Source organism: Myiozetetes cayanensis, unplaced genomic scaffold (assembly GCF_022539395.1).
Source record: "Myiozetetes cayanensis isolate MyiCay16 unplaced genomic scaffold, myiCay2020 scf1, whole genome shotgun sequence".
Lineage (NCBI taxonomy): Eukaryota > Metazoa > Chordata > Aves > Passeriformes > Tyrannidae > Myiozetetes > Myiozetetes cayanensis.
Window position 1 is genome coordinate 134,139,162 of NW_026086604.1, and position 24,615 is coordinate 134,163,776.

Genomic DNA, 24,615 nt, shown 5'->3' on the forward strand with positions numbered 1-24,615 from the left:
GTGAAGTCATAGCTGTATTTATGTTTGAAGTCTTGTTCTGAATTTTATGTCCTTTAGGTTTTTTTCCTAGATGTTTGCTGAAGGACTGGTTACTGGTTTTTTGTCTGTTTTTGTTTTTTCTGAAGCAGTTAAGTGGATTGTCAAGTTGCCTTGGAAAAACCCCCACAATAAATCAACAGAAGATGTTTCATGTTTTTCAGTATCGGCCTTTGAGACTAATAACCCAAAACAGTCTTTCTAGCATGCATTTAAAACTGATGCTTTCAAGACCTGTTGCATTGGCACAGATATGGAAGTCGTGGTTCTCAAGCCATTCTCTTCTTGGAAACAAAAATATTATCTTGATGGGACCTCCGGGTGCTGGGAAAACAACAATTGGGAGAATAGTAGGCCAGAAACTAGATTGCCCTGTCATAGACATAGATGATGATGTCCTTGAAACAACGTGGAATATGAGTGTGTCAGAAAAACTGCAGAATGTTGGTTATGAAGAATTTCTAGAGGAGGAAGGGAAAGCCCTGTTGAATTTTTCAGCATCTGGAAGTGTCATTTCCCTTAGTGGGTCCAATCCAATGCATGCTGCTGGCATGCAGCACGTGAAGAAAAATGGAATAGTTGTGTATCTGGATGTGCCCACAACAGTCATTATGAGCAGGCTGAAATCAATGGCAGTGGATCGCATCATGGGCCTGTCTGCTGGTAATTCCCTCAAGGACATACTTCAGTTTAGGAAGCCATTTTACAAAAGGTGGCACGACATCCGTGTTTTTTGTGGAGAGGATGTTGCGGCAGAAGTTGTAGCAGAAAAGGTACTTGATGCTGTGAAGAGATACCAAGACTCGGAACTGGAAACCTTCATTTCAACTCGGTCTAGTAGGTCTGGAAGGAGTATGGAAAAAGACTCTCATAAGTATTTCAGTGACGTTGTTATTCAGGGCTTAGCCCCTGATGGAGGACTCTTTGTTCCTGAGAGACGACTTCCAAAATTCACTGCTGGAGAATGGCAAGGTCTAATAGAAGCAACGTACGTTGAAAGAGCTGAGGTCATACTAGAAAGATGCATACATCCTACTGATATTCCTGCTTCTAAGCTGGCAGAAATTATTGGAACTGCTTATGGAGAAAACTTCAGTTGTTCTAAAGTTGCCCCAGTTAGGCATTTGGCAGGCAATCAGTTTCTTCTGGAGTTATTTCATGGACCAACAGCATCATTTAAAGATTTTGCATTACAGTTGATGCCACATTTATTTGCCTCCTGCATTCCCAGAAGCTGCAATTACTTGATTCTGGTAGCTACTTCTGGGGACACAGGGAGTGCTGTCCTAGATGGCTTTAGTCGTCTCCATGACACTGACAAACAGAGAATTGCTGTGATGAATTTTTTTCCTGAGGATGGAGTAAGCCCGATTCAAAAATCACAGATGATTGGCTGTCAGAAAGAAAATGCATGGTCAGTGGGTGTCAAATCTGACTTTGATTTTTGCCAGACAGCTATAAAGCAAATCTTTACTAATTCTGATTTTACTGGCTTTCTTACAGTAGAATATGGAACTGCTTTAGCTGCAGCAAACTCCATAAACTGGGCACGACTGCTTCCTCAGATAGTTTATCATGCTTCTGCATACCTTGATCTTGTTCATCAAGGTGTTACTCCTTTTGGTACCCCTGTGGATATTTGCATTCCTACAGGAAACTTTGGCAACATATTAGCGGCTTTCTATGCTAAAATGATGGGAATTCCTATCAGAAAATGTATTTGTGCTTCCAATGAAAACAATGTTTTGACGGACTTCATAAGAACAGGTGTTTATGATTTGAGGGGAAGAAAATTAATTTCCACTTTTTCATCAGCAGTAGATATTTTGAAGTCCTCCAATCTTGAACGATACTTGCACCTGATTGCTAATGAAGATGGACAACTGGTAACACAATTATTTAACCAGCTGGAAGATCAGGGCCACTTCCAGCTAAGGAAAGATCTACTTGAAAAGCTTCAGCAGGACTTAGTGGCTGGCTGGTGCTCTGAGGAGGACTGTCTAGCTGCCATTCACTCTGTGTACAGTACTACAGGATATATTTTGGATACACACACAGCTGTTGCTAAAGTAGTTGCAGATCGATTGCAAGATAGAACTTGCCCAATTATTATTTCATCTACAGCTCATTATTCTAAGTTTGCACCTGCTATCTTAAGGGCCTTGAGGATTGCAGAAATAAACCAGAATCCATTAAGTCAGCTTCACTTACTGAGTTCTTACAGCGCTCTGCCTCCAATCCACTGGGGCCTGTTAGAGACCCTGAAAAAGACAGGGAATGGGGATCACCAGGTCTGTGCTGCCGATATGAGTGTGCTGATGCACCACATAGAAACCCTAATCCAAAATCATTTCATGAAAGTTTTTTGAGCAACTGATCCAATGTCCCCAGTGTGAATTGCAATACTGTCTTAACAAGCAGCATGTTTTACTAAAGCCATCATTCACCTGGGCTGTGTCCAGTCCACAGCACAACATCCACAGTTTTATACTCAGTTGTCAAGCTTTCAACAGAATTTGTAAGTAACATGTGTGAGATTTCTAGTGGTGGTGAAAGGTTGTGAATTGAGAATGTAAAAGACTGGACTACCTTTTTGCAGGTCAGACACAGTAGAGATGTCAGCACTCCCAGCTGTCCTTGGCAGTGCTGTCTCCTTCAGAAGCCTGAAGGAGACAGATAATCAAGTCTGACCTTTCTGAAACTAATAGCTCTGGTTTTGTTGCAGCAATTATGTGATCCTTTGGTCTGTGGGTGATTAATTAAACTTTTAACTCATTTCACTTAGGGCACTGGAACAGAATAAGATACTATAATAGTGTTCATATGTTGCTAATGAGAATGGATTTCACTACAAAGATTGAAGTGTACTTGTATTGTTAATCCCTGAACCACTGAGGAACCACTGAACTTTGTGGTATCTTTTTGTATAATTTTTTTTTATGTATCATGAGGCCAGTGTTTATGTACAAAAAATCTGGTCTTTTTGTTTTTCAGACTTTTTTCTCCCAGATATTTTCCTGTGTAGAACAGAATACTTGATTCAATATTTTTAATATATTTGAGATGTAACTCTTCCTCCAGTGCGTTGTGGTCTTTCTCCTGTATGTTTTCTGCTTGAACTTTCAACTTTAGAACTTTTTTTTAATCCCATAGAAGAATCTGCTAATAGTAGCAGTAGTCTTCTTAAATAAGAACCAGACTTTGCCTTTTCTTTACATTTATTTTTTTGCATTATAAGTTTAATCTTTGACATCATAGAGCTTTCTTGTTCTAATTACTTCTGTTTTCCTGTTTTCTTAAGTTAAGCGTCCTTGATGTTCTATTCTGTTCTCGCTTTGCATGAATTAGTGTAAGAAAGAAGCTTCCCAAATTGCTTGGCATCTCATCAAGGAAAGTGAAGGATGAATTCCAGTGTGATAGCATCAGAGGTATTCATTATGTAACCTAAAATAGATCTATGTGCTTTTGCTAATGATAGGCTCTTTATTGTTTTTTTTCTGAAGAAAAAAGATTGAGTAGGTTGTCCTAGGAGATCATGTGGTTATGGAGAAATGTATTCTGGTACCTGGAGGTATATTTGGCAATGACATAAAATTAACTACATTTCACACTAAGATAAACGGTGAAATGATGTAATGGCTAGTTTTGAGTGGCATGCAAATGGCTCTTTACAGGTAAAGAGCTGCCCATCATCAGATGAGAGGTTGACTTTCCCACCAAGATTCAAATAATCCGGTAATTGATAACATTTTTGCCTCTTTGATATGCAACATTTCCTAGATGTCAAGATTCACCTGGGGCTTTGAACTGTTGTCATATCTGACAGCTTCCTCTGTGTGTCTGCTTGCCACATTAGAGGCGAAGAAGACACCACCTAGTAAACTATTTTAAAGAATTGTTGTTTAAAGAATTCTTCCAGCCTAAAGTAAAAGACTCAAGCACTTTGCCACAGTGGGTGCATTATACAGTATAATTAAATGTAGCTGATAACATAGGTGTAACAAAATAGCTTTCTAGATTATGCCATTCTTGGATACCTTTTTAGAACCTTTGTATTTCTTTTCTCAGCTCAATCCTTGTTCACTATTTCTGCAATAACTTTGAAAAAGAAGTTTTTGTTTTCACAGAATCGTGAGCATCCCAAGTTGGAAGGGACCTCAAAACATCACCCAGTCCAACCTTTTGTGGCAAAGGGAGCCTAGATGAGATTATCTAGCACCCTGCCCAGGCACGTCTTAAAAACCTCCTGCAATGGGGCTCTTCCACATCCCTATGGAGGTTGTTCCACTGATTGAGTGTCCTCACTGGGAAAAATTTTTTTCTTATATCAAGATGAAACTTCTCCTGGTGCAACTTCCTCTTTGTCTCCATGTGTCTCCTGAAGAGAGAACCTCTGTCCTCTTTCTAGCCACCACTGAAATACTGGAAAGCTGATGATGTGGCCCCTGAACCTTCTCCAGGGTGAAAAGACCTGACTCATGCAGTTTCCTCATGTGACAGGGGAATTGTCATTTTCCAGACACAACATTGGAAAGACCATAAATATGTGTTTTGGTTTTTTTTTAATCCAAGTTCGGTAAGAAAGAATTGCATAAGCATATTGCCGAAAAAGAAGCATTGCTTGTGCTGGTGATAAGTGCACATCCACCTTGTATTTCTCTATGTTTAAGCCTGATTCTTACAGTAGTTCCAAGTGGAAAAAAAATGTACTGCTTTCTCTGGATGTGCTCAGTATAAGACCAGAATTCTAAATGTTAAAAAACCCAAACAAATCCAAACCCAAACAAACCCAACTGCCTGGATTGAATTACTGGAACAGGGATTGGGTTCAGCTTCAGGACTCAGTGGAAATCGTGCAGTAACTGGTTCATGGGGCTTAATGCAATTTGACATCACGGGTCAATTTGTCACACAGTTACAATACTTTGAAGAAATATCTTCAAAGAAGAGCTTGTTTCTTCATGGAAAGTACCTGAAAGAGAAAGCTGAGATTCTAAGAAGATTAGAGTAGAAGCCAACATCCTACCCTGAGATAACTCACTGCTAGATAAACCAGTCACAACTAAACTAACGGGGGATTTATTTTGGCATGACTCAATCAGTATTTCAAAGTTTATGGCAGTAACTCAAGCTTGAAGTAGAAAGTATTAGTAAAATTTCCAGTTGCTGTTTTCCTACCGCATGAACTATTATAGCAATTGACACAAATTTAATAAGTAAAAAAAATGAGCAGTTGTACCTAGTTAAGGGTTTTCAGCATGGACTTAAGGTCTTTAAAGGCAGTGGTTAAAGAGCACATAAGGTATTAATACATTTCTCCGAATGTCTAAATAATTAATTTTTGGACTTTCAGTGAGCTATTTTTGTGCACTACATCTGCTTGTGGATCCTTGTAATGGGCTCTATAAAATGCTGCAGTAGTGTTGTGATCCTGGATGTGCACAGTATTTGTGACCTGGTGCTGATGCTGTGTTCTGGCAGCTGTCATGTACAATCTCCTGGCTTGCCTTGTTCTTTTGGGCCTGGAGAAATAAAAGAGAAAAAATTTCCAGTATACTCAGTGTAGCTGGCTGTGGAGACATGGGATAGAGAAGGAAGCAACCCTCTTGTCTTCCCAGCCTGGATTTTCTTAGTGCTAACAATATACTGTGATTCAACAAACATTGTGCTACTGTTACTGTCTTTTTTTCCCCCCCCACTATCAGTATTATGAAATATTCAAAAGGCATTAAAGACAGGACACAAGTGATCTTTTTTTGCCTTGTGTGTTCAGTGTGCAGACATTGTGCACACTGAATGTTGTCATGTGGTATTTTCTATTAAGGCAAAAATGGTGTGCCAATGATACACAAGGGCAAATCTATATGGTGCTGGTTAGGAGAATTCCTTAAACCATTTAGGCTTGCAGGATACACAGTTTGGTCTTGTTTGTCTAGCAATAGGATGTTGCAGTCTCAATCAATAAAAGCCAGGTTGACAGAGAGTGTGTGTGCATAGATACACATTTCCACTAGATACACATTTGCACTAGCTTTGTTGACCTGGAGTAAAAGCATAGCTTTAGTTAAGCTGTTATTCATCTGTATAGATAAAATGTTTGCTGAACACTTGCTACTACCTGAAAAACCGTAAGGATGAATGTAACAAATGTAAGGACAAATGTAATGTCTATACTTACACTTTTTATTACAGGAATGTTTATATGGAAAATACTGTTTTGTTTACACGTGTACCAGCTGCTCATTACTTGCTTTTAGTCACAGCCCTTCTTGGGGTGACAAAGAGTGATGTGAGGTAAAGGGTGAATAGAGCACATAGGGACAACTTGAGAATTTATTTCTGATTTCTTAGTATCTTACAATTAAAAATAATTGCCATATATGTTTTTGAGGCAATGGAATATTTTAGGTGGCGGAACTCTACAGGGAAGATTCTTGGTTTTTATGCTGTCAAGTTTGCTCTTCAAGGACATCAAGAACACACAATGCTATTAAGTATATCATGTTTGGCTTTCCTGAAATATGCATTACTCATTTGTATCTGCCATATTTCTTTCCAAATAAAACTTCAGGATCCACACTGTAGCACTTTCTTTGTAAATATGTTTGTAAATCATTATCAATCTGATATAAAGGAAATCCACTAAAAGGAGTGAGGTTTAGAGTTTGATATTCTTAAATGTTGAAAGATGTGTTCCATCCTGTGTTTTCTTGGAAGCTGGATGTATAGTAACTGTTAATCTAGTAATTCACTTTGCTGAGACTGAGGTGGTTAGTGAGATAATTTGCATCATTCTGGAAGGAAAGTATGTATAGAAAAGAATCCCACATCCAAAATAGCAAATGTCTAAACACTCTGTTTATGTTGCACACAGACTTGCCTGGTGCTGCATGGAAAGCCTACTGTATTTTGAGGAATTAATATGGAAAAGGAAATCTCTGAGTGTTTAATCTTTCTTATTCCCACTTAGTTCAGTGGAGACATGAGATGGTTGTTTTAACAGTTGTGGAGCAACCTTCATTCACTTGGAATATTATTTCAGGATCATGGGCTTAAAAATCACTTGAATAGCTGAAACAGCAATGAGTAGGTAATGTCAGTGAATTAAAGGGAATGGCCAGTTGATTCTGAACATGTATTAGCAGCTTAAGGAGGATTCAGATGTTACTGTGTTTTTCCACAGGAGTTATAAATGTACACAGCATGCTTATTAGAAATGGGAAGCTGTTGATTCAGAATTTTTCAGAATGTAGCAATCTAAAAGACAGCAGTCTTGGTCTTGCTCTCCAACTTAACTAAAACTTTTGCAGGTCTCCCATTGTGGATGTAGATCTGAGCTCTTTGTTCCTTTTACTCAAGAAGACTTTATTCCCTGATAACTGTTTAAGATGCTCTCTGGTCTCTTTCTTGACAGCATAGGAAAATTGCTCAGCTGATTTAAGAAAACAACTGATTTACTCTCTTATGTATGTAGTCTTATAAAATTTAACCTAGTAGAGCATCCACAGTGTTTTCCCTGTGCAACATAGGACCACATTTTTCATAAAAAGTGTATCTCAACAAAATCTTCACAAAATCAGTTACTTAGCACCAGAATTGTTACTCTAGCATTTTATTTAGATATTTCATCACTCATATTTGGAATATACTTAGATTTTCAAGTATTTTATTTTATTTTAACTAAGTTATTGCTATAGAAACATGCAGGGTATCACCCCCAAATATAAAATTCATCATGACAGTAATTGAGTCAAACTGGAAAGGAAACACTGAACAGATTTGTTATATGAGTTCACATAGGATTTGGCTCTTGAGCATGAGTTTGTTAAGAACACAGGAGGAAATAAAGTAAAAGTAAAAAATCTACACAAAATTTAAATACTAAGGAACTACTTAAAGATAGTAAGATTAATTGCTTGGTTGGGAGCTGTAAGCAACTTGCATTTCACTGTGGGCTAAAACGGACCGGTGTTTCTACCAGCATAGAGGTTTGAGAACATATTTAGCAAGTGGAACAATTTGTGGTAGGAAATGCTGACTTTGAACGGTGTGTGAAGATGGTGTACCATTCTCAAGTGAACATGAATTTTCAGCATGCCTTGCAGCCAAAAGGGTTGGTGAGATCCTGAGGTTTAGAAATGGGAATACTGTCAGGGATGTAATATTGCTGACTGTATTTGACTCTGGTACATCCTTTTGGAAGAATGCTATGCCCAGTTCCAGGAGTCATAATTTTCAGTAGTGCTGGGAAGTTGGACATAAAAAGCCATGAGAGCAATAGAAGGATTAAAAAAAAGCACTGGCATGAGAGTCTCAACAAACAGAATTTGCTTAGTTTAGTGAAAGAATTACCCTAGACAAACCGTCTTGGGAGATAAAAAAATATAATAAGGAACTGTTCCATCTAGTAGTGAAAGAGTGATCCAGCAATTCTAAGTAGAAGTTGGACATGTTACAAGAAGGGATAAAGGTACATAACAGAAAGGTAAAGACTTCCCTGTCTGGACACGTTAGATGATTTTCTGAAAAAATGTGATTTGATAGAAACACGACCAATTCAGACAAATCACATCCTTGTTACACAACAGGTCAAAGCAAATAATCACAAGTCATATTTGGCTGCCCTAGGAGTAACTTGTCTGCTGACAGAATTTCACAGAGGTTTGAGAGCCAGAGATTGTGAACTCATTTCAGTTCTGCTGTAGTGTGATCAGTACACAGAGCAAGTTGTGCTCTAAATAGGCTACTGGATATGTTTAGCCTTGTTCTTTCTGTCTCTAGAGAATTGCAAATGGACTACTAATGCACACTCTGACTTGACTCATGGCTATTAGGATATGGCTCATTAGTTTTAAATTTCATTATACAATACGTTCTGTGATGGTTTGGGCTGTATATACTTTCATTATGAAAATGAGGTGAACAGACACAGAAGGAAAGTGCCTGTGTAAATGTCAGCTTTATTGAAGGTAGCTAATTATTATTTATTTTTCCAAGCGTTTAAAAGTTAGAGATCTTTTAAGGTTTTATTAGATACTCTTGGACACCTTCTTTCCATTCTTGTTTACTTGGCATTTTTCTGGGCTTTCACAAGCAAGTTGCAATACAATGGCTATTTTCAATTCATTTTCAGCTCATAATAGGATCTATGTAAGACAAAATGAAAAATCCAATGTTTCCTTTTTATAGTTAAACTCGACCTTTTACATTCCAACCAAAGATGCTCCATAAAGCTTAGAGAAGTTAAAGTGTGCTCATAGGGTTCTGCTCTAGCAACATATTTTGAGAAAAATGTATTTTCCCTACATTTTAGAATAATTCACTAAATTATAAATAAATAGAGTAATTATTTTGTGGACTTTTTTACTAAGTACATGTGGCGATCTGATTCTGTTTAAAATGCTAATAAATGCATCCCATCTCTAATGAAACTGGTGCTTCCTGCATAATTAATTAGCATTTTATACAGATGAGGACAGGAAAGCCATATTCACAGTCATTTTCAACCAGAATAGTTAATAAAAGAATTCTTTACAGTTCTGAAAGGTCACACGTGAATAGCTCATTTCTGCAAAACGGGTATTTTTTGCAAGTAAAAATTTTAGTGAAGCTTACCTGGAATCGTTGGTCCATACAGCTTTTATCCACAAGGTGGCATTCCTAACAGGAGTTTACGAGACATGGTAATTTCTTGCAGTTTTTGAAGAGCTCTAAGTGAAAGGCAGTCATGAGCATTTGTAATGTTATATGAGATTTTTATGTTTTAATTTTTATAAAATGTAATTAACAGTAAGTCATTAACCTTAATGATAGTTTAATACTCATTGATATGTGAAGTACCCAGAACTATGTGATGGTTCCAGGTCAGCAAAACAGCATGTTAATTCATGGCATCACATGCTCCTATGGACACTTTCCAACTTTAAATTCGGAATCGATTTTGCTTTAATAAAAGAATATAAAAATTAAAAAATCTGTTATTTAAATCCAGAGCACAAATAATAGCATGGATCTGTATGCAAAACCCCAGTGTTTGGGGTTTTGGTAATGAGGCACCTTGTAGTGAGTGCTGGGTTAAAGAAGAGCGGATAACAGTATTCACAGGGAAGAATTTTTCATAGCTTAATGTTACAATCACCAAGAAGCGTATTTTCAGATGCCTATCATCCAGGCTGGTCACTGAGCCCACAGGCAGCCCTGCTTTCTTTCTGGCTTTATATCTTTTTCACTTGATTGTAATATTTTTATGCTATATATATGTATAAAAAGAATACATTGCTTGTTATTCTTTTTATAGAAGCACGAAGGGAGTATAATACAACCTGCTAAACTGATACAAGTGTACTAGGTTTTATTTAACAGGGACATGCGTATTATGCTTTTCTCCCCCATGGGTAAGGTCCTGATCTTACTTTTGCTTCTTTTGCTGACTTTGTTAGATCAGACCTGAGCTAAGTAATCATTTCTGTTTCCATTTTAGCTAGTGCCCTAGTTGCATTTTGTTTGGAAAAAAAGGCATAACCTTAAGTTTATGCTTAAAGTGGAGTCCAGTGTAAACTGTGGATTTATTTTTTTTAAAATTTATTTCAAGCCAACAGAAAGGAATACAATAGAGTAGTTGTTTATTTGTTTGTTTGACTTATTGTTTTGTAGTAGCAAAAATTCTGTGGTGTCTTTTCTAATGCATGTGTACATTTCCTGTTAATCCTTCTGGTCCATGTGCTGCCCCCCACTGATGCCTCAGCCCTCTGGTTTTGCTTCTTATCATTTAATACAGCTGAGAGGGCGGAGTAGCAGCTACATCCACTGCTGACACTAATGACAGTCTTTGCTGAGTGACAGGGTACTACTTTGACATTAAGCAGATGTTCTTTTTCCTAACATGCTATTATACCTCTCTCATCTCTCAAAGATGGCTATGCAAAGGAGAATATGAAGTCTTGTTCACTGACAACAATTGTCAGTCGAAAAACCCCACTTTTAGAATGATCAGGCAGGTAGAACCTACCTGCTGGATGAATCTGGCACAAGGACTGCAGAGACAAACTTCTGAGTTAGTATCATCTTATGTTGACTACCAGTAAAATTTGAGGGCCTGAACATCTCCCACATGCTGCAAATCTTAAAGAAATGTGATGAAAATGTCTATTTCAAGGATGCCGAAATGTCTGGACAAAGAAAGTTATATATAATAATTAAGAATGTTGATGAGGAAGTAAATAATTTCTGGCTGTTACTTTTCAAGTTACACCTTGAATTCTCTTTGTAGTAGTTAGGCATAGCACTAGGTGAGTAGATGAGGGCAAGGTTACTCTGAGAAGAGCAAGGAGCCTGTCCTAGGGAGGAGGTTTAAAAATAGGAAAAACAAATGTACTGAGGAAAGAAACATTCTCTGCTCTGATGACTGCCATGTGGAAAGGGCTTAAAGTGAAGGATAGTCTGTAAACAGAACTATACACCACTAAACAAGTGAACAGGTTAGTCAAGGTAATGACAGGGTGCAGGGTCCCCCAAAAAGCCATAATGTGTAGGGTGCAATGGACACCACCAGTAGAAATCAGTGGTGTTGAGCATTGCTTGTGTTGCTTCTGGGACATCTCAGGATGTTGGATCAGATGGATATGTACTCCAACTCCCAGGAGTTGGGAAAGATTGCACTGAATTTGTCCTTTTGCCTGAGTTATATGACAGTGACTAAGAGTTCATATAACCAAGGGCTTGCAGGTAACGCTGTCAGAAAAATATGGCCATACTGACTGTAGACAAATAATAGTCCTGATACTTTATGATGGATCTGCAAATTACTTTGTTAGTACAAAGCACATCAGGGGCTAATTTGATGTGGTTTATTGTTTGCAAGAGGTGGGTTATAAATGTTGGGAATTGCATTTTATGTAACTGCTGCTGGGTAGGCATAGGTATGAGTAAGTGTGAACTGGGAAAGGAAAATGATACTGGGAACTGTAACCACGAGTATTATCACTTCCCATCTGTAACAAACTTATGCCTAGGGCAAAGAAGCACAATTACTGACAGAAGCTGTGTTTGTTCATGCAAGTGATTTTATTGCTCTAAGTGATTTATCACTGTGGATTATGTTTTTTGATGAAAGACTTTTCTGGAATAATTGTACTCAAAAGGAAATGAGTTGTTTACCTTCAATAGACGACCAGGTTTGCCAATTGAAAATAAGTTAGATTTTTAAAGTACTTTCATGAGGGTTTTTAATTGGTGGGATACAAAGGGCTATTGTGCAACATGGGAGTTTGCTTCCCCAAGTTAGTAACATAATCTCTTTCTCTCTGCCTTTCACTTCCTCAGTCTCAGAAATCTAGAACTACACATTTTAGAAAATCATCAGATACTTAAATATTTCATATGCTTCCAAATATGATTTCACTTGGTCTATTATCAAAAGAATAAGCTGGGTTCTCTGAATTTATATTAGATGCTGAAGATTGATGATTACTGAAAAACAGCCCTCATTTCCTTCACAAAAAGATGTTACGTTTTAAAATTGTGCAGCACCTGAACTGCCAGAATCTTTGTTCCTTGTGCTCCTGGGTCACTGATGGTAAAGCTCATACTTTCTTATGCATTTGTAAAATGCATTTGTTGTAAAAAGAAATAGTTATAAGTTATATACCTTCCTTCTGAGAGGCATCTGAATGCAAAACAGACACAGATATCCACTATGTTACTATGGCCTGACACCAGAATTACTTTACTAAAGGCAAATCAAAGCTAATACCCGGTCAACCCCTGTTCAAATGCAGAGGCAAAGCTGAGCTGGAAGATACCAAGTGCAAAGTGAACTTTCCAATGCTGTGAAAAACCAGTATAAAAGCCAGTTGAAAACTACTTCACAAACTACTAAGATCTCTGTAGTGCCCAATACCACAAATTGTTACTCATTTCTGCAAGGCACAGCTGACAGCTGATGGGGGAAATAAAGAAATATAAATTACTTTACTTTTTAAATCTGTCCAAAATAAAGTTTGCCTTCTGTGAGCACTTAGCTGCTTGTGCTAAGCCCTAGGGTGAAGAGTGAGTCTCCCACCTCCCAAGGTGGTGGCTCTTCAGTCAGTTCAGGGCCAGCAGAAGAATCATTTTCAGTGATGAGATCTTTTTCCTTGTATTAATGCATGATCTGTTTCATAAATCAAATTACATATAAATGGAACAACTTAAAAGTAATTGTGCAGCTGAGCAACTGATGAGTTACTGTGCCTTATGGCTGCTGTGGCTGTGTGGGTAAGCACCAAAAAGACAAAAATTGGTCTCTTTAACCTCCATTGTTCCTTCTACCTCCCCAATGAGTTTCCTGTCACTTTAATTTAGGATGTATTTTGATCAACTTATGAAAGCAATTCTATGATACATTTGTCTCCAATTCCCAAGAAACAATTTCCCAGTCCTGTGTTCCTAAATTCCCTTCTGTATGCTGCCTTACCTTTTTTCTTTTTTTGGTAGCTGTAATAGATGTTGTTAGTGATGATGCTGTTTGTAGATCTGGTTTTAGAGGACAGACAGAAGAATTAAGCAACATTTGGAGTGTCATTGAGACCACCTTGGTAATTTTTTTTGTTTTGCAAAGCAGATGTCTCTGTAATGCACTCAAATTCTTCACCGTCACCCATTATCATGAAGTCATTTTAGCATAACTATTTTTTAATTCTCTAAGCCTTTTTACGGGATAATTTAAAATCAGTCTTTGTAGGATAAATTTAACTCTATATTACAATTCAAAATACCAGAATCATAAAATTTAGAAAAAATAATCTTGTAATAATAATTTTGTAGTTAATGTAATTAATTTTCTTCCAGGCTGATACTTGGACTGCAAATCGAGAGTTTTATTTCCCTTTTGGCCTCAGGTACCCTCTGAAATGTTCAGACTTAAGTTCTGTGAACTGTGTTGTCATTCTGTGTTGTGACAGTGTGTTGTCACTCTAATTCTGACAGCAGGATTTTACAAACTGTCAAGAGTTCTGAACAGAAGGAAAAGTGTATGTATGCAACAATTTCCAGTGGATCAGAAAACCAGGAGACATTATTCTGTTATTATAACTTGACCTAAGAGGAGAAGAGGTGCATGTGTATGAGCATGCAGATACTTGATAAGTTGATATCTTTTCCATAAAGCTTGAAAGTGGTGATTTTTGCAACGTTTCAGATTGATTAGGGGTTGTTGGGGTTTTCTTCCAAATTCATGATGGAATGACACAAAAATTAAGAGCTATTTTTAAAATCAGACTTTGATATATAGAAAGTAATAAATAGGAGGACAGCAGTAGCAAAAGTCAGATCCAGTGAATAGTGAAAAGCTGGACACAATTCTGTGCCAAATGCCTCTGAATTAATGCCTGAGACTGAAATTCTGTTCCTTTAAACGTGGTCATGACTAAAACATGCTATTTCTAGCCTTAAAATCTTACTATAAAAGCAGAGTTGTGTTTTTCTTGAGAGATTTGTGTAAATTCCTGCTGCAGGGAGGCTAGGTAGCAGGGAAATGGCTTTCTAGGGGGAGCTGAGAGGGGTGGTTCTACTTTTTGTCCAGCAATAATTCTGATCTAAAGGAATAGGAAAGCACTGAAAATTTTATTTAAACCTCAAAAATTGTATTTAATGTGGGATGGGCATTTATAGTTTAGCAGTCTGTTTATCTGAAGCTATATGACTTCTTCCTGACTGTGAAGGCTCCCAGGACATGTTGTTCAGTTTATTGTGTGTTCTGAGAGACAGAAAATGTGAAAGAATTTGTGTATATGCACATGTATCTATAATGTACATGCATGCAGACTGTATATGTATCTCAGTTTATTGTGTGCACAGAATATCACGTTCTCAGGCTCAGAAACACAGCATGGTTTGCAGCCCAGGGCCCCAGCTGGCCTTGGCCCTTGGCTGGTTTTGTGCAGCACCGTTGCCTGACCTTGGCTCACTGTCACTGAGAAGGCTGTTGCTGAGCTCTCAGAGTCTGTAAACTGAAACCGTGTAAGATAAGAAAAGTAAAACCAGGCAGAACTGAACGTGCTGCGCTGGGAAGACTGTCTCAGGGACTGGGGACAAACACTGACATGGAATCTATAAAACCTGAGGGAGAAATCAGAGATGTAGAAGATGGCATCTCTGCAACTGCGAGGACTTGTACTGAAGTACTGGGGTATTGTGACATGACTGAAATACTTTTCTTGTTAAAGTCTGCAACACCAATAAAAAGTAACAGAAACCACCTCATATGCTTTTCCGCATTTTTTCTGCACTGACCCTCATCTCATCAGCTCCCTCTGATCCATCTGAAACACACTTCTCTGATCAGCCTTTGGTCAAAAATGCCTCTTGATACCTTTTACTGCTTTGCTCGTTTCCCTCCATGAAATCGTGTGAATCATACAAACCCCCAAGGCACACTTGGCATGTGGTGCTGTTGTCTCACTTCTCTTGACCCCAGTGTCCACACTGGGATGGTGCTGCAGTGACCAGCCAGCCGTCTGGACTCCCATGCAGATGCCCAGCTTGGCTGCAGGGCTGGAAGGGCGAGGAACAACATTCCCAGCCCCGATATGAGTACCCAGGGTTGGGGTAGGGACTCAGGACCCAAGAAGCTTTGCGCTATTGCTTACACAGGCACCCAGGTGAAAATAACTTTGCTTCTAATCACAGCAGGCACCACGGCTGCTGGGCCCTGGCATAGGTTCCCTCTTGCTGTCAGAGCCAAAGCCAGCAGCTGTCTCCATAAGCACAGTACATTTCATATATGGCAGACTCTGAGCTGCCTTCAGATCCTTCTGATTAAAGAAATAAAGTCGTTCTGGGAGTGTTTAGTGTGCCATCTGGGATGTGCTCTGCAGCTCCTCAGACCAAACTCGAGATGGTATGTTTCCTTGTCTCTCATGTTTTTGTAAGTCTCCTTCTTACCATCACCATATCTTTTGTTACCAATCTCCTCATCTCATTTCTGCTACCAGGTGGTTAAGCAAGCAAAAGGGCATTGCACAAAGGGACTACCTGGACAATTTAAGCTGGACTGCAAGTGTACATTGGTTCCATCCATTTTAATTTGGAGGGGGGGGTGTTTGAGTTTGTTATTTGTTGATAGTGGTTTTTTGTTGTTGAGGGGTTTTTGTTTGATTGTTTTTGTTTTTTATAAATGAAGATGCAAATATAAAATGGTTGGCAGTTTAGCTGTCCCTGAAATGTCAGATCTGAGGACCGGATTTGGAATGGGATTTCTCTCTGATTTTGTTAGAGCATCCATTTTGGCATATAAGTGAAAGTTACAGCAGAAATTATGTTGGTGAGACGTTTCCAAAGCTACAAAGTGTGAACTAGATATAGACAAAAGAGGGAAAAGTGTATCCCATGAACTAACCAGCCCACTTGATCAAATCACTCAGGAACCTGTAAAAGTAGGATTTCATACAGAAGGAAGAGATGAAGGTGCTCAGGAAAAAAAGGCTTTCTAGTCATACCGTGAACTCCTGCTCTGTAGCAGCTGCTGCCGCCCAAACTCCTCTAAAAAAACCAGTCTCTGCTGTAAGCTGATGGCAGAAATGTTGTTGCATGGTGTACAGTAGCATTTACTTTGGGGCATTTGCTAAAAAGGCAAAAGATACATTTTGGAAAGAGACAGCAGTCTATCAACTGGAAAATAAATTATCTTTCTCTGCGGCCCACTCCATTATACCCCACTGCCCTTAGATGCCTCCTCTGAACTTGGATTCAGTACATTTCCAGGCACATCTGGGCTTAGAAAACATATTATCTTGCACAAGGGAGAGCAGGTGGTCCTGTGCAGCCCTGTTTGTGTTCAGCCTAATCTGAGAGATTGGCTTTTGGAGGAAGGGCAGAGATCTGGGGGCATATATGCAATTCATCATCACTGTGTCCAACTGAATGTGAGAAACTGCTACACCTGCTGCTCTGCTTCAGATGGGCTTTGAAATACAGGCAGGCTGAAGGACGTGTGAGTTTTTCTTTCATGATAACAAAAATAAGCACTTTGTTCTGGTGACTGTAAAGTTAAGGCAGTTTCCTACAAGCAGCGATAATTCAAGATCAGTTTCTGGCTTGTGATTGACACAGAAAAAAGAAGAGTATTTTTGAAAATGCTGGTAGATTTTATTAGTAAAAAAAAAAAAAAAAAGGAAAGAAAATCACTGCTAATTTTCAGTTTGCTGAGTTTAATACGTCATTTCCAACAGAAACACACTGAATTATCAGACAGAAGAGAAGTAATTTCACTGCTGTGAGACAAAATCATCAGTATAAAGTAACTGTTAGAAGTCTTCATCGTGCTCTAGGAAGGAGTCCGGGTTCCTTTATGCCACAAGAAGTTCAAACAATGTTCAGCTGTGAAACAGGACCCAGAATAATGATGCAAAGCAAATGCCTGTTCACATACACAACTTGTCCAAGGGCATTGAGAGTGTGTTAGAGGGCTGGGAAGATCCCTAAAACCAAACTGCTGGTATGGGTGTGCCCTGATGGAAAACAGACCCAGCATACAGTAGCTCGGAGGCTGTGTTGGAAGATGCAAGCTGTGAATGCACTTTCTGTGTTTGCCAGACACTTTTAGACAAAACTGGAAAGATTCAGTCCTGACTCATGAAAGATTTTTGCAAATCTGCAGATGCCAAGCTTGAGTTTGAGGTCCAGGAGAGGCCAAGTGCCACCTGTGTGATTGTTGCTGCAGCAGTACTATTGCGTCCTCCCCAGTGCAGAAATTGGGGAATTTTGCTGCCCTGCCATGGGGAGCAGGTGGGTTCATGCCCAGGGTGAGTGCAGGGCTGGGTCCTGCTTTCCAGAACTACGAGTGCTGGCTGCCCCATCCTGTCCTGGCCTCCTTCACCCTCTGCCCTTGCTGCAGTACCACAGCTGCCTCGTACCATGGTCCTTCCCTGCAGTGAGTGGTTTATCTGCACTGCCAAGAGCCCCTGGGCTAATTTGGGGGTTTAGGGAAGGCGATAACAGGTATACTAACAGTGCATATAGATAATTTAATATTTGATTTTGGAAAAAAAAATTGAAATCCAATTTCCAAACGGTGTTTAAAAATTGATTGTAAGAAGAATCTGAATTTCCCTTGTAAATAATAAAAATTATAAGTTATCCATTGGAAATACAATCTGCAGCTTCATTGAAGCTCATTTATTTAGGCAGGCTATGAATTATTCTGGTTTTATTCATCACCTGACTATCTGGATGATTCTGTGTAACATTAGCATCCACATCTATATAATGGAAGTAATAGTACTATGCATCTTTGAAGATGACTCTGGAATTTCAGAATAAAGAGTTTATTAAAGTGCTGGATTTTACTTTGTGGAAACTCTGAAACCTGATTCATTTCAAGTGAATCTCGAAAGTGTTGTAGAGTCCAGTGGGAGCAAGATTGAATTACTGCAAAATGCAGGCTTGGAATCAATTATATATTTATTACCTTTAAAACAATTATCCATTACATTCCCTCTTAACCTTTTCATTATTGTTTTACACAGGCTAAAAGAGCTACCCCAAGAAGTGACTCTGTCCAAACATGAACATGAACAGAACATCATGCTTTCCAAAGCAATTACAATTCTCATTCACTCTTTCCATCTCCCTCATGCTTGCTGTGTGTAATGAAGCTGAAAGACAACAAGGGACATGGTCACTGGAGATATTTGTCAAGCCTGTGACTGAAGCTACTGAAGTTCTCTGCTAATATGGCACGTGAAAATGTGGGTAAGAAGTGCTACAGTTCCAAAGTCAAACATTCAGTTACTAGGAAATATCCAAGTCGTATCTTCCAAGGCAACCTTAGCTCAATTTTCCTATTTATACACTTTATAATATAGTATTTAATTATGTTGTCACAGATAAGTTACTGCTGAAATTTCCTCCTAATACCTACTCTGAGCATCTGTGTATCCATATAACCCTTAGAGCTGGGCCTTTATTTCTCCCAGAGAGCATTGTATTAGAATCCAGCAGAGAGAGATTTAATCTAAACTCTTGATTTCCCAAAGTCTCAGAGGCAAAGTCAACCTGGCATGACAGCCCTTAGTGAGGAGAGCTGGGGAGTTGGCCGAATAAATAGAAAGTGGAGCCATGTGTCTGTCTGTCCCATCCACTTCTCCCTTATATTTTGCTAGAAGTGCAGTGACCAAAGTGATGCTCCAGTGCCTCCACAGCAATACAGCCCCACCACTTGCTGATTTCACCAAAAGCCCCTTGCCCAGTTGGAACAACCCATCCGTGCTGAGCTGAGCTTTGAGGATTTTACTTTTCTCTAGAGACAGGAAAAATGCAGTGTGGTTTTAAACCCTTTCACAGAGGAAGGGTATAGAGCAGGTGGGCAAACACACTAAGGAGGACTTTGGACTCAGGCCATGGCTGGGCAGAGACTGGGAGGTGTCAGGAAACACCTTGCAAAACACTGGGAGTGAGAGCAGACAGCAGCTCTGCAGTTCTCCCTTTTCCTTTCGGCGGTAGCTAATTAGTCTCTGTGTAGGGAACAGGTTCCCAGTGAAAAGCAAAGCCTTGCACTGGCTGTTACCAAGCAATTATTCATTGCCATTCTAGCAATTATTTCTGCCTCTGGGACAGCAGCTACTTTCTACTTTGAGAAACACAGGAGATGACTTTCCATTAAGCAGTCAGTCTTGTTTATAGGAAAATGCACCAATAAATAATAGAAATAATCTACCAAGGCAAAATTCAATCTTTTTGATTTTTAAGTGAAAAACCTGAGGAAAGCCACTGGTGTAGAAAACACTGAAGGTATTTGGCTCTACCTGGGGAAAAATAAAAACTCCAAATATTTGAAAACCTTTTCTGTAAAAGATTTATCTTATGTTTTCAAAAAACAATGATAAACTCTCCAGATAGGTAGAAAAAATATCAGTAATCCCAAGTCTGTGGGGGAACAAAGAGCTCATATAGCTTTTCTTTCAAAAACTTAGTTGCCTTCAAGTGTTCCAGTTGCTGATTATTTCAATAGGAAAGTCTGAAAGGATGAATGTGTCTGTTCGATGCCAAGTGACACTCAAAGTGATCCTTGTTGCACGCGCTGGCTCAGGGTTGCTGAAGACCTATGCCTGAAGCCGTGTGAACAGCAGTGAGGTTGCACACAGAGCCATCTGCAGTTTAACAGGAATTTCTTTGTCTGCATATGAGCACTGTACATGCCTATGTCTCCATCACGCTCAGTTTCGGGGTTTCTTGCAGGACACTGATTTATAAAAAGCTGGTTAGAAATAATGAACGGGATCAAATGGAAATGAACGGCGCAGCAGGGAGAGGATCTGTCCTTTCAACAAGCCGTGGCAGTAACAGATGAAGCAAACTGGCCTTCCCTGGCTCCGCAGCTTGGCTGGGGAATTGCTCTCACAGGGGGGCTGAGCCCACAATAGCGTGGAAGCACAATCGCTCATAAAACTGGAAATGTTGCTCTCCTGGAGGGCTTACGTGGCACATCGTGCTGCAGAGCTGGGGAAATAACGTGCGCATTTCTCTTTCAGCCTTTCGATGGTGATAGTAGGCTTTTTCAGCAGTTTTGCCGACTTACCACATCATACTTTCGTCGCCTAAAGCGGGTCAAGGCCGGGAAGGCCGTGGCAGCCTCTGCTCTGCTCGGGAGAGCAAAGGCAGCTCTGGTGCTGGTACCGCCCGGGTGGGAGCTCTCCGGCCCACGGGCCTGGGGACGGAGCAGCCGCGAGTGTGTCACTGAGAGATCGGCTGCGCTCGAGGGCACGCTCTTTTCATTCCCAGTTTTCCGGGCAGAAAGGCATCCCCAGCAGCCATCTGCCAGGCCCCGCTCCCAGCCCGCCCCGGGTGGAATGGCTCCTGGGGGAAGCATCCGACTCATTTACCCTGGGCTGATAACATATTGCAGATATTGTGCAGGCGGCAGCTGAGCTTTTTGATGCCCTTAAGGAGCGTTTTGTTCCTTTTGCCTCCAATGTACATGCCGGTTCCTCCATCTCACAAGTTATTACTTGCTTCTGTACAAAAAAAAAAAAAATAAATCCGCCTCCTCTGGGGGAATTGAGCTGTTGGTCCTTCTGAAGACATCACAACATAGTTTTTTAAAGGGGCCTTATTTACTGAATAAGCTACTGTTTACCCACGAGTGCATGACCTGCTGTATGTGTTCATAAAACTTTAGGGTAATGCCTAAAAATCAGCTAAAATTACTTTATTGTGGGTCTGTCCTATTCTACTACATTTCTTTATTTTATTTTATTTTATTTTATTTTATTTTATTTTATTTTATTTTATTTTATTTTATTTTATTTTATTTTATTTTATTTTATTTTATTTTATTTTATTTTATTTGTATTCTTCGGCTTGCTCTTTTTACTCCTGATATACTAACAGTAATATATAATGCTTAACAGTGCAGCCCTTATAAACACATTACTGTTAGTATATCAGGATCAAAGCAAAAATGAAAGACACTCCATTGCTATCTCTTTTCATCCTCCCCTGAGGATGCTGTGATTTAGTCTCTAATCTGGAGGGCACTGTCAGTGGGAACAATGCCAAGTCCTTTTTTCATAGCAAGTATGAGACTGAAATTGCTCATTAAAATTCTTTCCCACCTTAGTGCGCAGTGTTTGCTGTGGGCTGCGCTGTTGTTTGACTGTCTGTGTCAATACTGTCTGGCCTCTCAGCATCTCCGTCCTGGGAGGGCCTCGTTATCCCTTTCTGACCCTGCCTTGGAATACTTGCACGATTGTGTTCGGGTGCCTTCCAAGTTTCAGCATCTTCCCTTTATAGATTTAATGGCCTCACCAGTTTTATCTGCTGCTGATTTTTTTCAGCTCATTTATCTTGGTTACATTTAGTTAATTGAGACTAATGTTTTGTTGAAAAATATCTCTCTTGGTCCCCAAGCTGAGCTTTTGAAGTGAATAGATTTGGGTAGAAATTTGCAAATGAGCTATTAATATCATCACTGCAAAGATACTCTCTTCACCCATCATACCCACATTGGCCTGGAGGGGATTGCTTTTCCTGACTGATAGTCAAACAGTTGCCAGCATCACTTTCTCCTTTCAGTACAGCTGGGACTTTATGTCTGTAAGCCTAATCTACTGCTGAATGCTATACTAGAGCCAATCTTACTTCTGAAGGTGTGACCGTTTTATGTTAGGTTTTATCTCAAAAGGAAAATATATATTTTATCTCCAACTGTTAATTAATAATTAGTCTAAATTCTTATTTGGCTCTTGAATTTAGATATCATGAGATACCATCTGGGAGCAGGCGGCAGAAGTAGTTACACATGCTAAACCAAAACCCCTCTCATTTGCCTTGCTCAATAACATGAAACTGTGATGAGCTCCTTGAGCGATCCTATCCTTGAGGCAACCATAGGCCACCTCCTCAAGTAACACAGCTCAGCAACAGGCAAGCACCTGGAAGTCTTTTTAGAGTTTGTCTGGCCTCTTGCAGTTTTCTCATGTTTGTCAGCCTGATGTTACAAAGTGGACAAAGGTGCACCCATTTTTCTGTGTTGTGAATAGTTCTTGGCATTCCTTCAAATAGGGTGAACCTGGGTTTGTCTCGACTCCAGACTGGTCTGGCTGAGGATGTCTCTACTGCCTCCCTTTCCAGCTCATCACTGTGACACACAGACACTCTCCAGCCACCGTGACACACACTGTGCCAGGTCCCCGTGGCCCAGTCACTACAAGGGTTGGTTGCTCAGCTGCTCAACAGCTGCAGCTCTCTCTGTACAGCTGGAGAAATGCCATTTGTACCAACTGAAGGTCTTCCTCAAGTACTTAGTGGCCACATCTTTCACAGCTCCTGCCCATTTTTGTATCCTTAATGATGTGTGAGTGAATGATTAAAATTCTACTACTAAAAGTAGCTAGATGTTTGGAAAGAAGTTTGATCTACATCCCACAGAAGGAAGAAAAATGTCATGATGTTTGGTCTTGCATTTGATTGAGAAACTGGTCAAACTCTCAGAGATACAGATCACGTTGAAAAACAGACCTAATTTCCTAAAGTTGGAAGAAAACATGAGAGACACCATCTTAAACCAAGAAGTCATTTTATTAGGGGAGAACCAGGAGACAGAGCAAGCTCTTCCAGCTGTCAGTCCATGCCATCACAGCACTGCTGGGGCAAGAAGGAGTGGAGACCTCAGGGAGAGACAAGCCTCTCCCTGTCTGGGAAGCAGAAGTGATGGCAGCATCCTGAGCAGGAGTGACAGATGGTATTTTTTCTGCAAAGTGGGTATGGGATTGTCTCACCACTGAATTCCCGAGCTGTGTTTCAGTGGGCTGCAGAGTTTAGTGCCATGCCTGGAGACAGGGAGCCAAAGAATCACAAGACTTAATTGCACCTTCAAGCACCTCCTGTCAGTGAAAGAAAGTTAATGTGAGAGTGACCAGACTGGAAGTGAGTTTTCTGCTCCTTGTGCTTATTTCCTTAGCAAAGACACATTACCTGATGAGCTGTGAGGCTCTTCTAATACATTTATCATGACTTATTATCATGGCTACTTTCTGCAGGATATTCCCAGCCTCACAGGCCACTTAACAGTTATGGCAGCTATCACCAAAATGAGTGCAATATGTCTTCAGTCTCTTATTCTCCTCCAGAATGGATGGGATGCAGAGACCATGGAAGGAGAGGGTGTTTCTCCTGGAGACACTCATCTACTGTGACAATTTAACCTGTGCTAAAACTAATCATACAGGTTGTATCATTTGAAAGGAATACTCCCAGGTAGAAAGGTAAACACATACTTCAGAGTAAGGCTAGGTGAGGGGGTGAATAAATATCCCTGATACTCAGGGCCATTTAATGCAAAACTGTTAGTTGTGTTACAGAGGGCTTAGATTTGGCAGGATAAAAAAGACCAGACAGTATTTCTAGATCCCACAACCAAGTTGATAACAGGTATTGTACTCTGTTATTATCCATGGATTATCATCTAGTGACATTAACTTTCTGACAATAATGCTAACCAGTGGCACAGGGTTCAGCAGGAGGGCGTCCCAGAGACTACAGCAGGACTTGTGCTGAGTGGGGCAGTTAACATGACACATACGGGCACAGGTGGAAAGTCTTCAGGAAGGCAAAACATTTTTCTTTCCTTTTGGAAAGTGCTTTCTGTGAAAGCACTGCTTTCCTTAAAGCCAAAAAATTGACTTCATGTTGCTAGGAGGATGCTGAATGAACAGGATACTGAGAAAGCTCGGTGTCGCTGCTCCCTGGTCTTGCCTTCACAGTCATGGAACAAAGCAATCCCATGAACAACACATGAAAGAAGCTAAATCTCAATATTTCCATAAGGATCTTGTGTTTTGAAATAGATTTGCTTTTTGGTGCCCAAAATTACACATCACAGAGAATTTTTTAGAAATTGTTGATCAAATTCCAGCTCTGAACATAAAGGCTCCTGGCAATTCAGCCATGGTGAGTATGCACAGCTCTATATTTAGGTATCTGAATGTGAGAACCCTGGCTATGATCTCCAAGCTGACTTCATGAAAGAACACAGAGCTGCTGCAGCTCAGCTCATTCTTGCTATTTTCATGACATTTTGTGCTCCATAGGTATATTTATGAT

General features: G+C 39.8%; 1 protein-coding gene across 12 annotated transcripts in view; it reads left to right on the forward strand.

Moving 5' to 3' along the window:
- THNSL1 (threonine synthase like 1) overlaps window positions 1-20,542 on the forward strand; it is a 22,733-nt gene extending 2,191 nt beyond the window's left edge. For 2 of the 12 annotated variants that reach the window (XM_050320616.1, XM_050320662.1), the window contains exon 3: window positions 126-18,514. In XM_050320616.1, coding sequence (XP_050176573.1) covers window positions 126-2,405 — 2,280 coding nt within the window. In that variant the 3' untranslated portion in view covers window positions 2,406-18,514. Of the gene's footprint in view, window positions 1-125; window positions 18,515-18,539 lie in introns of those variants that run through there. The other 10 variants (XM_050320651.1, XM_050320673.1, XR_007629526.1 and 7 more) reach the window with 9 other exon arrangements.
- The last annotated feature ends 4,073 nt before the right edge of the window (window positions 20,543-24,615 follow it).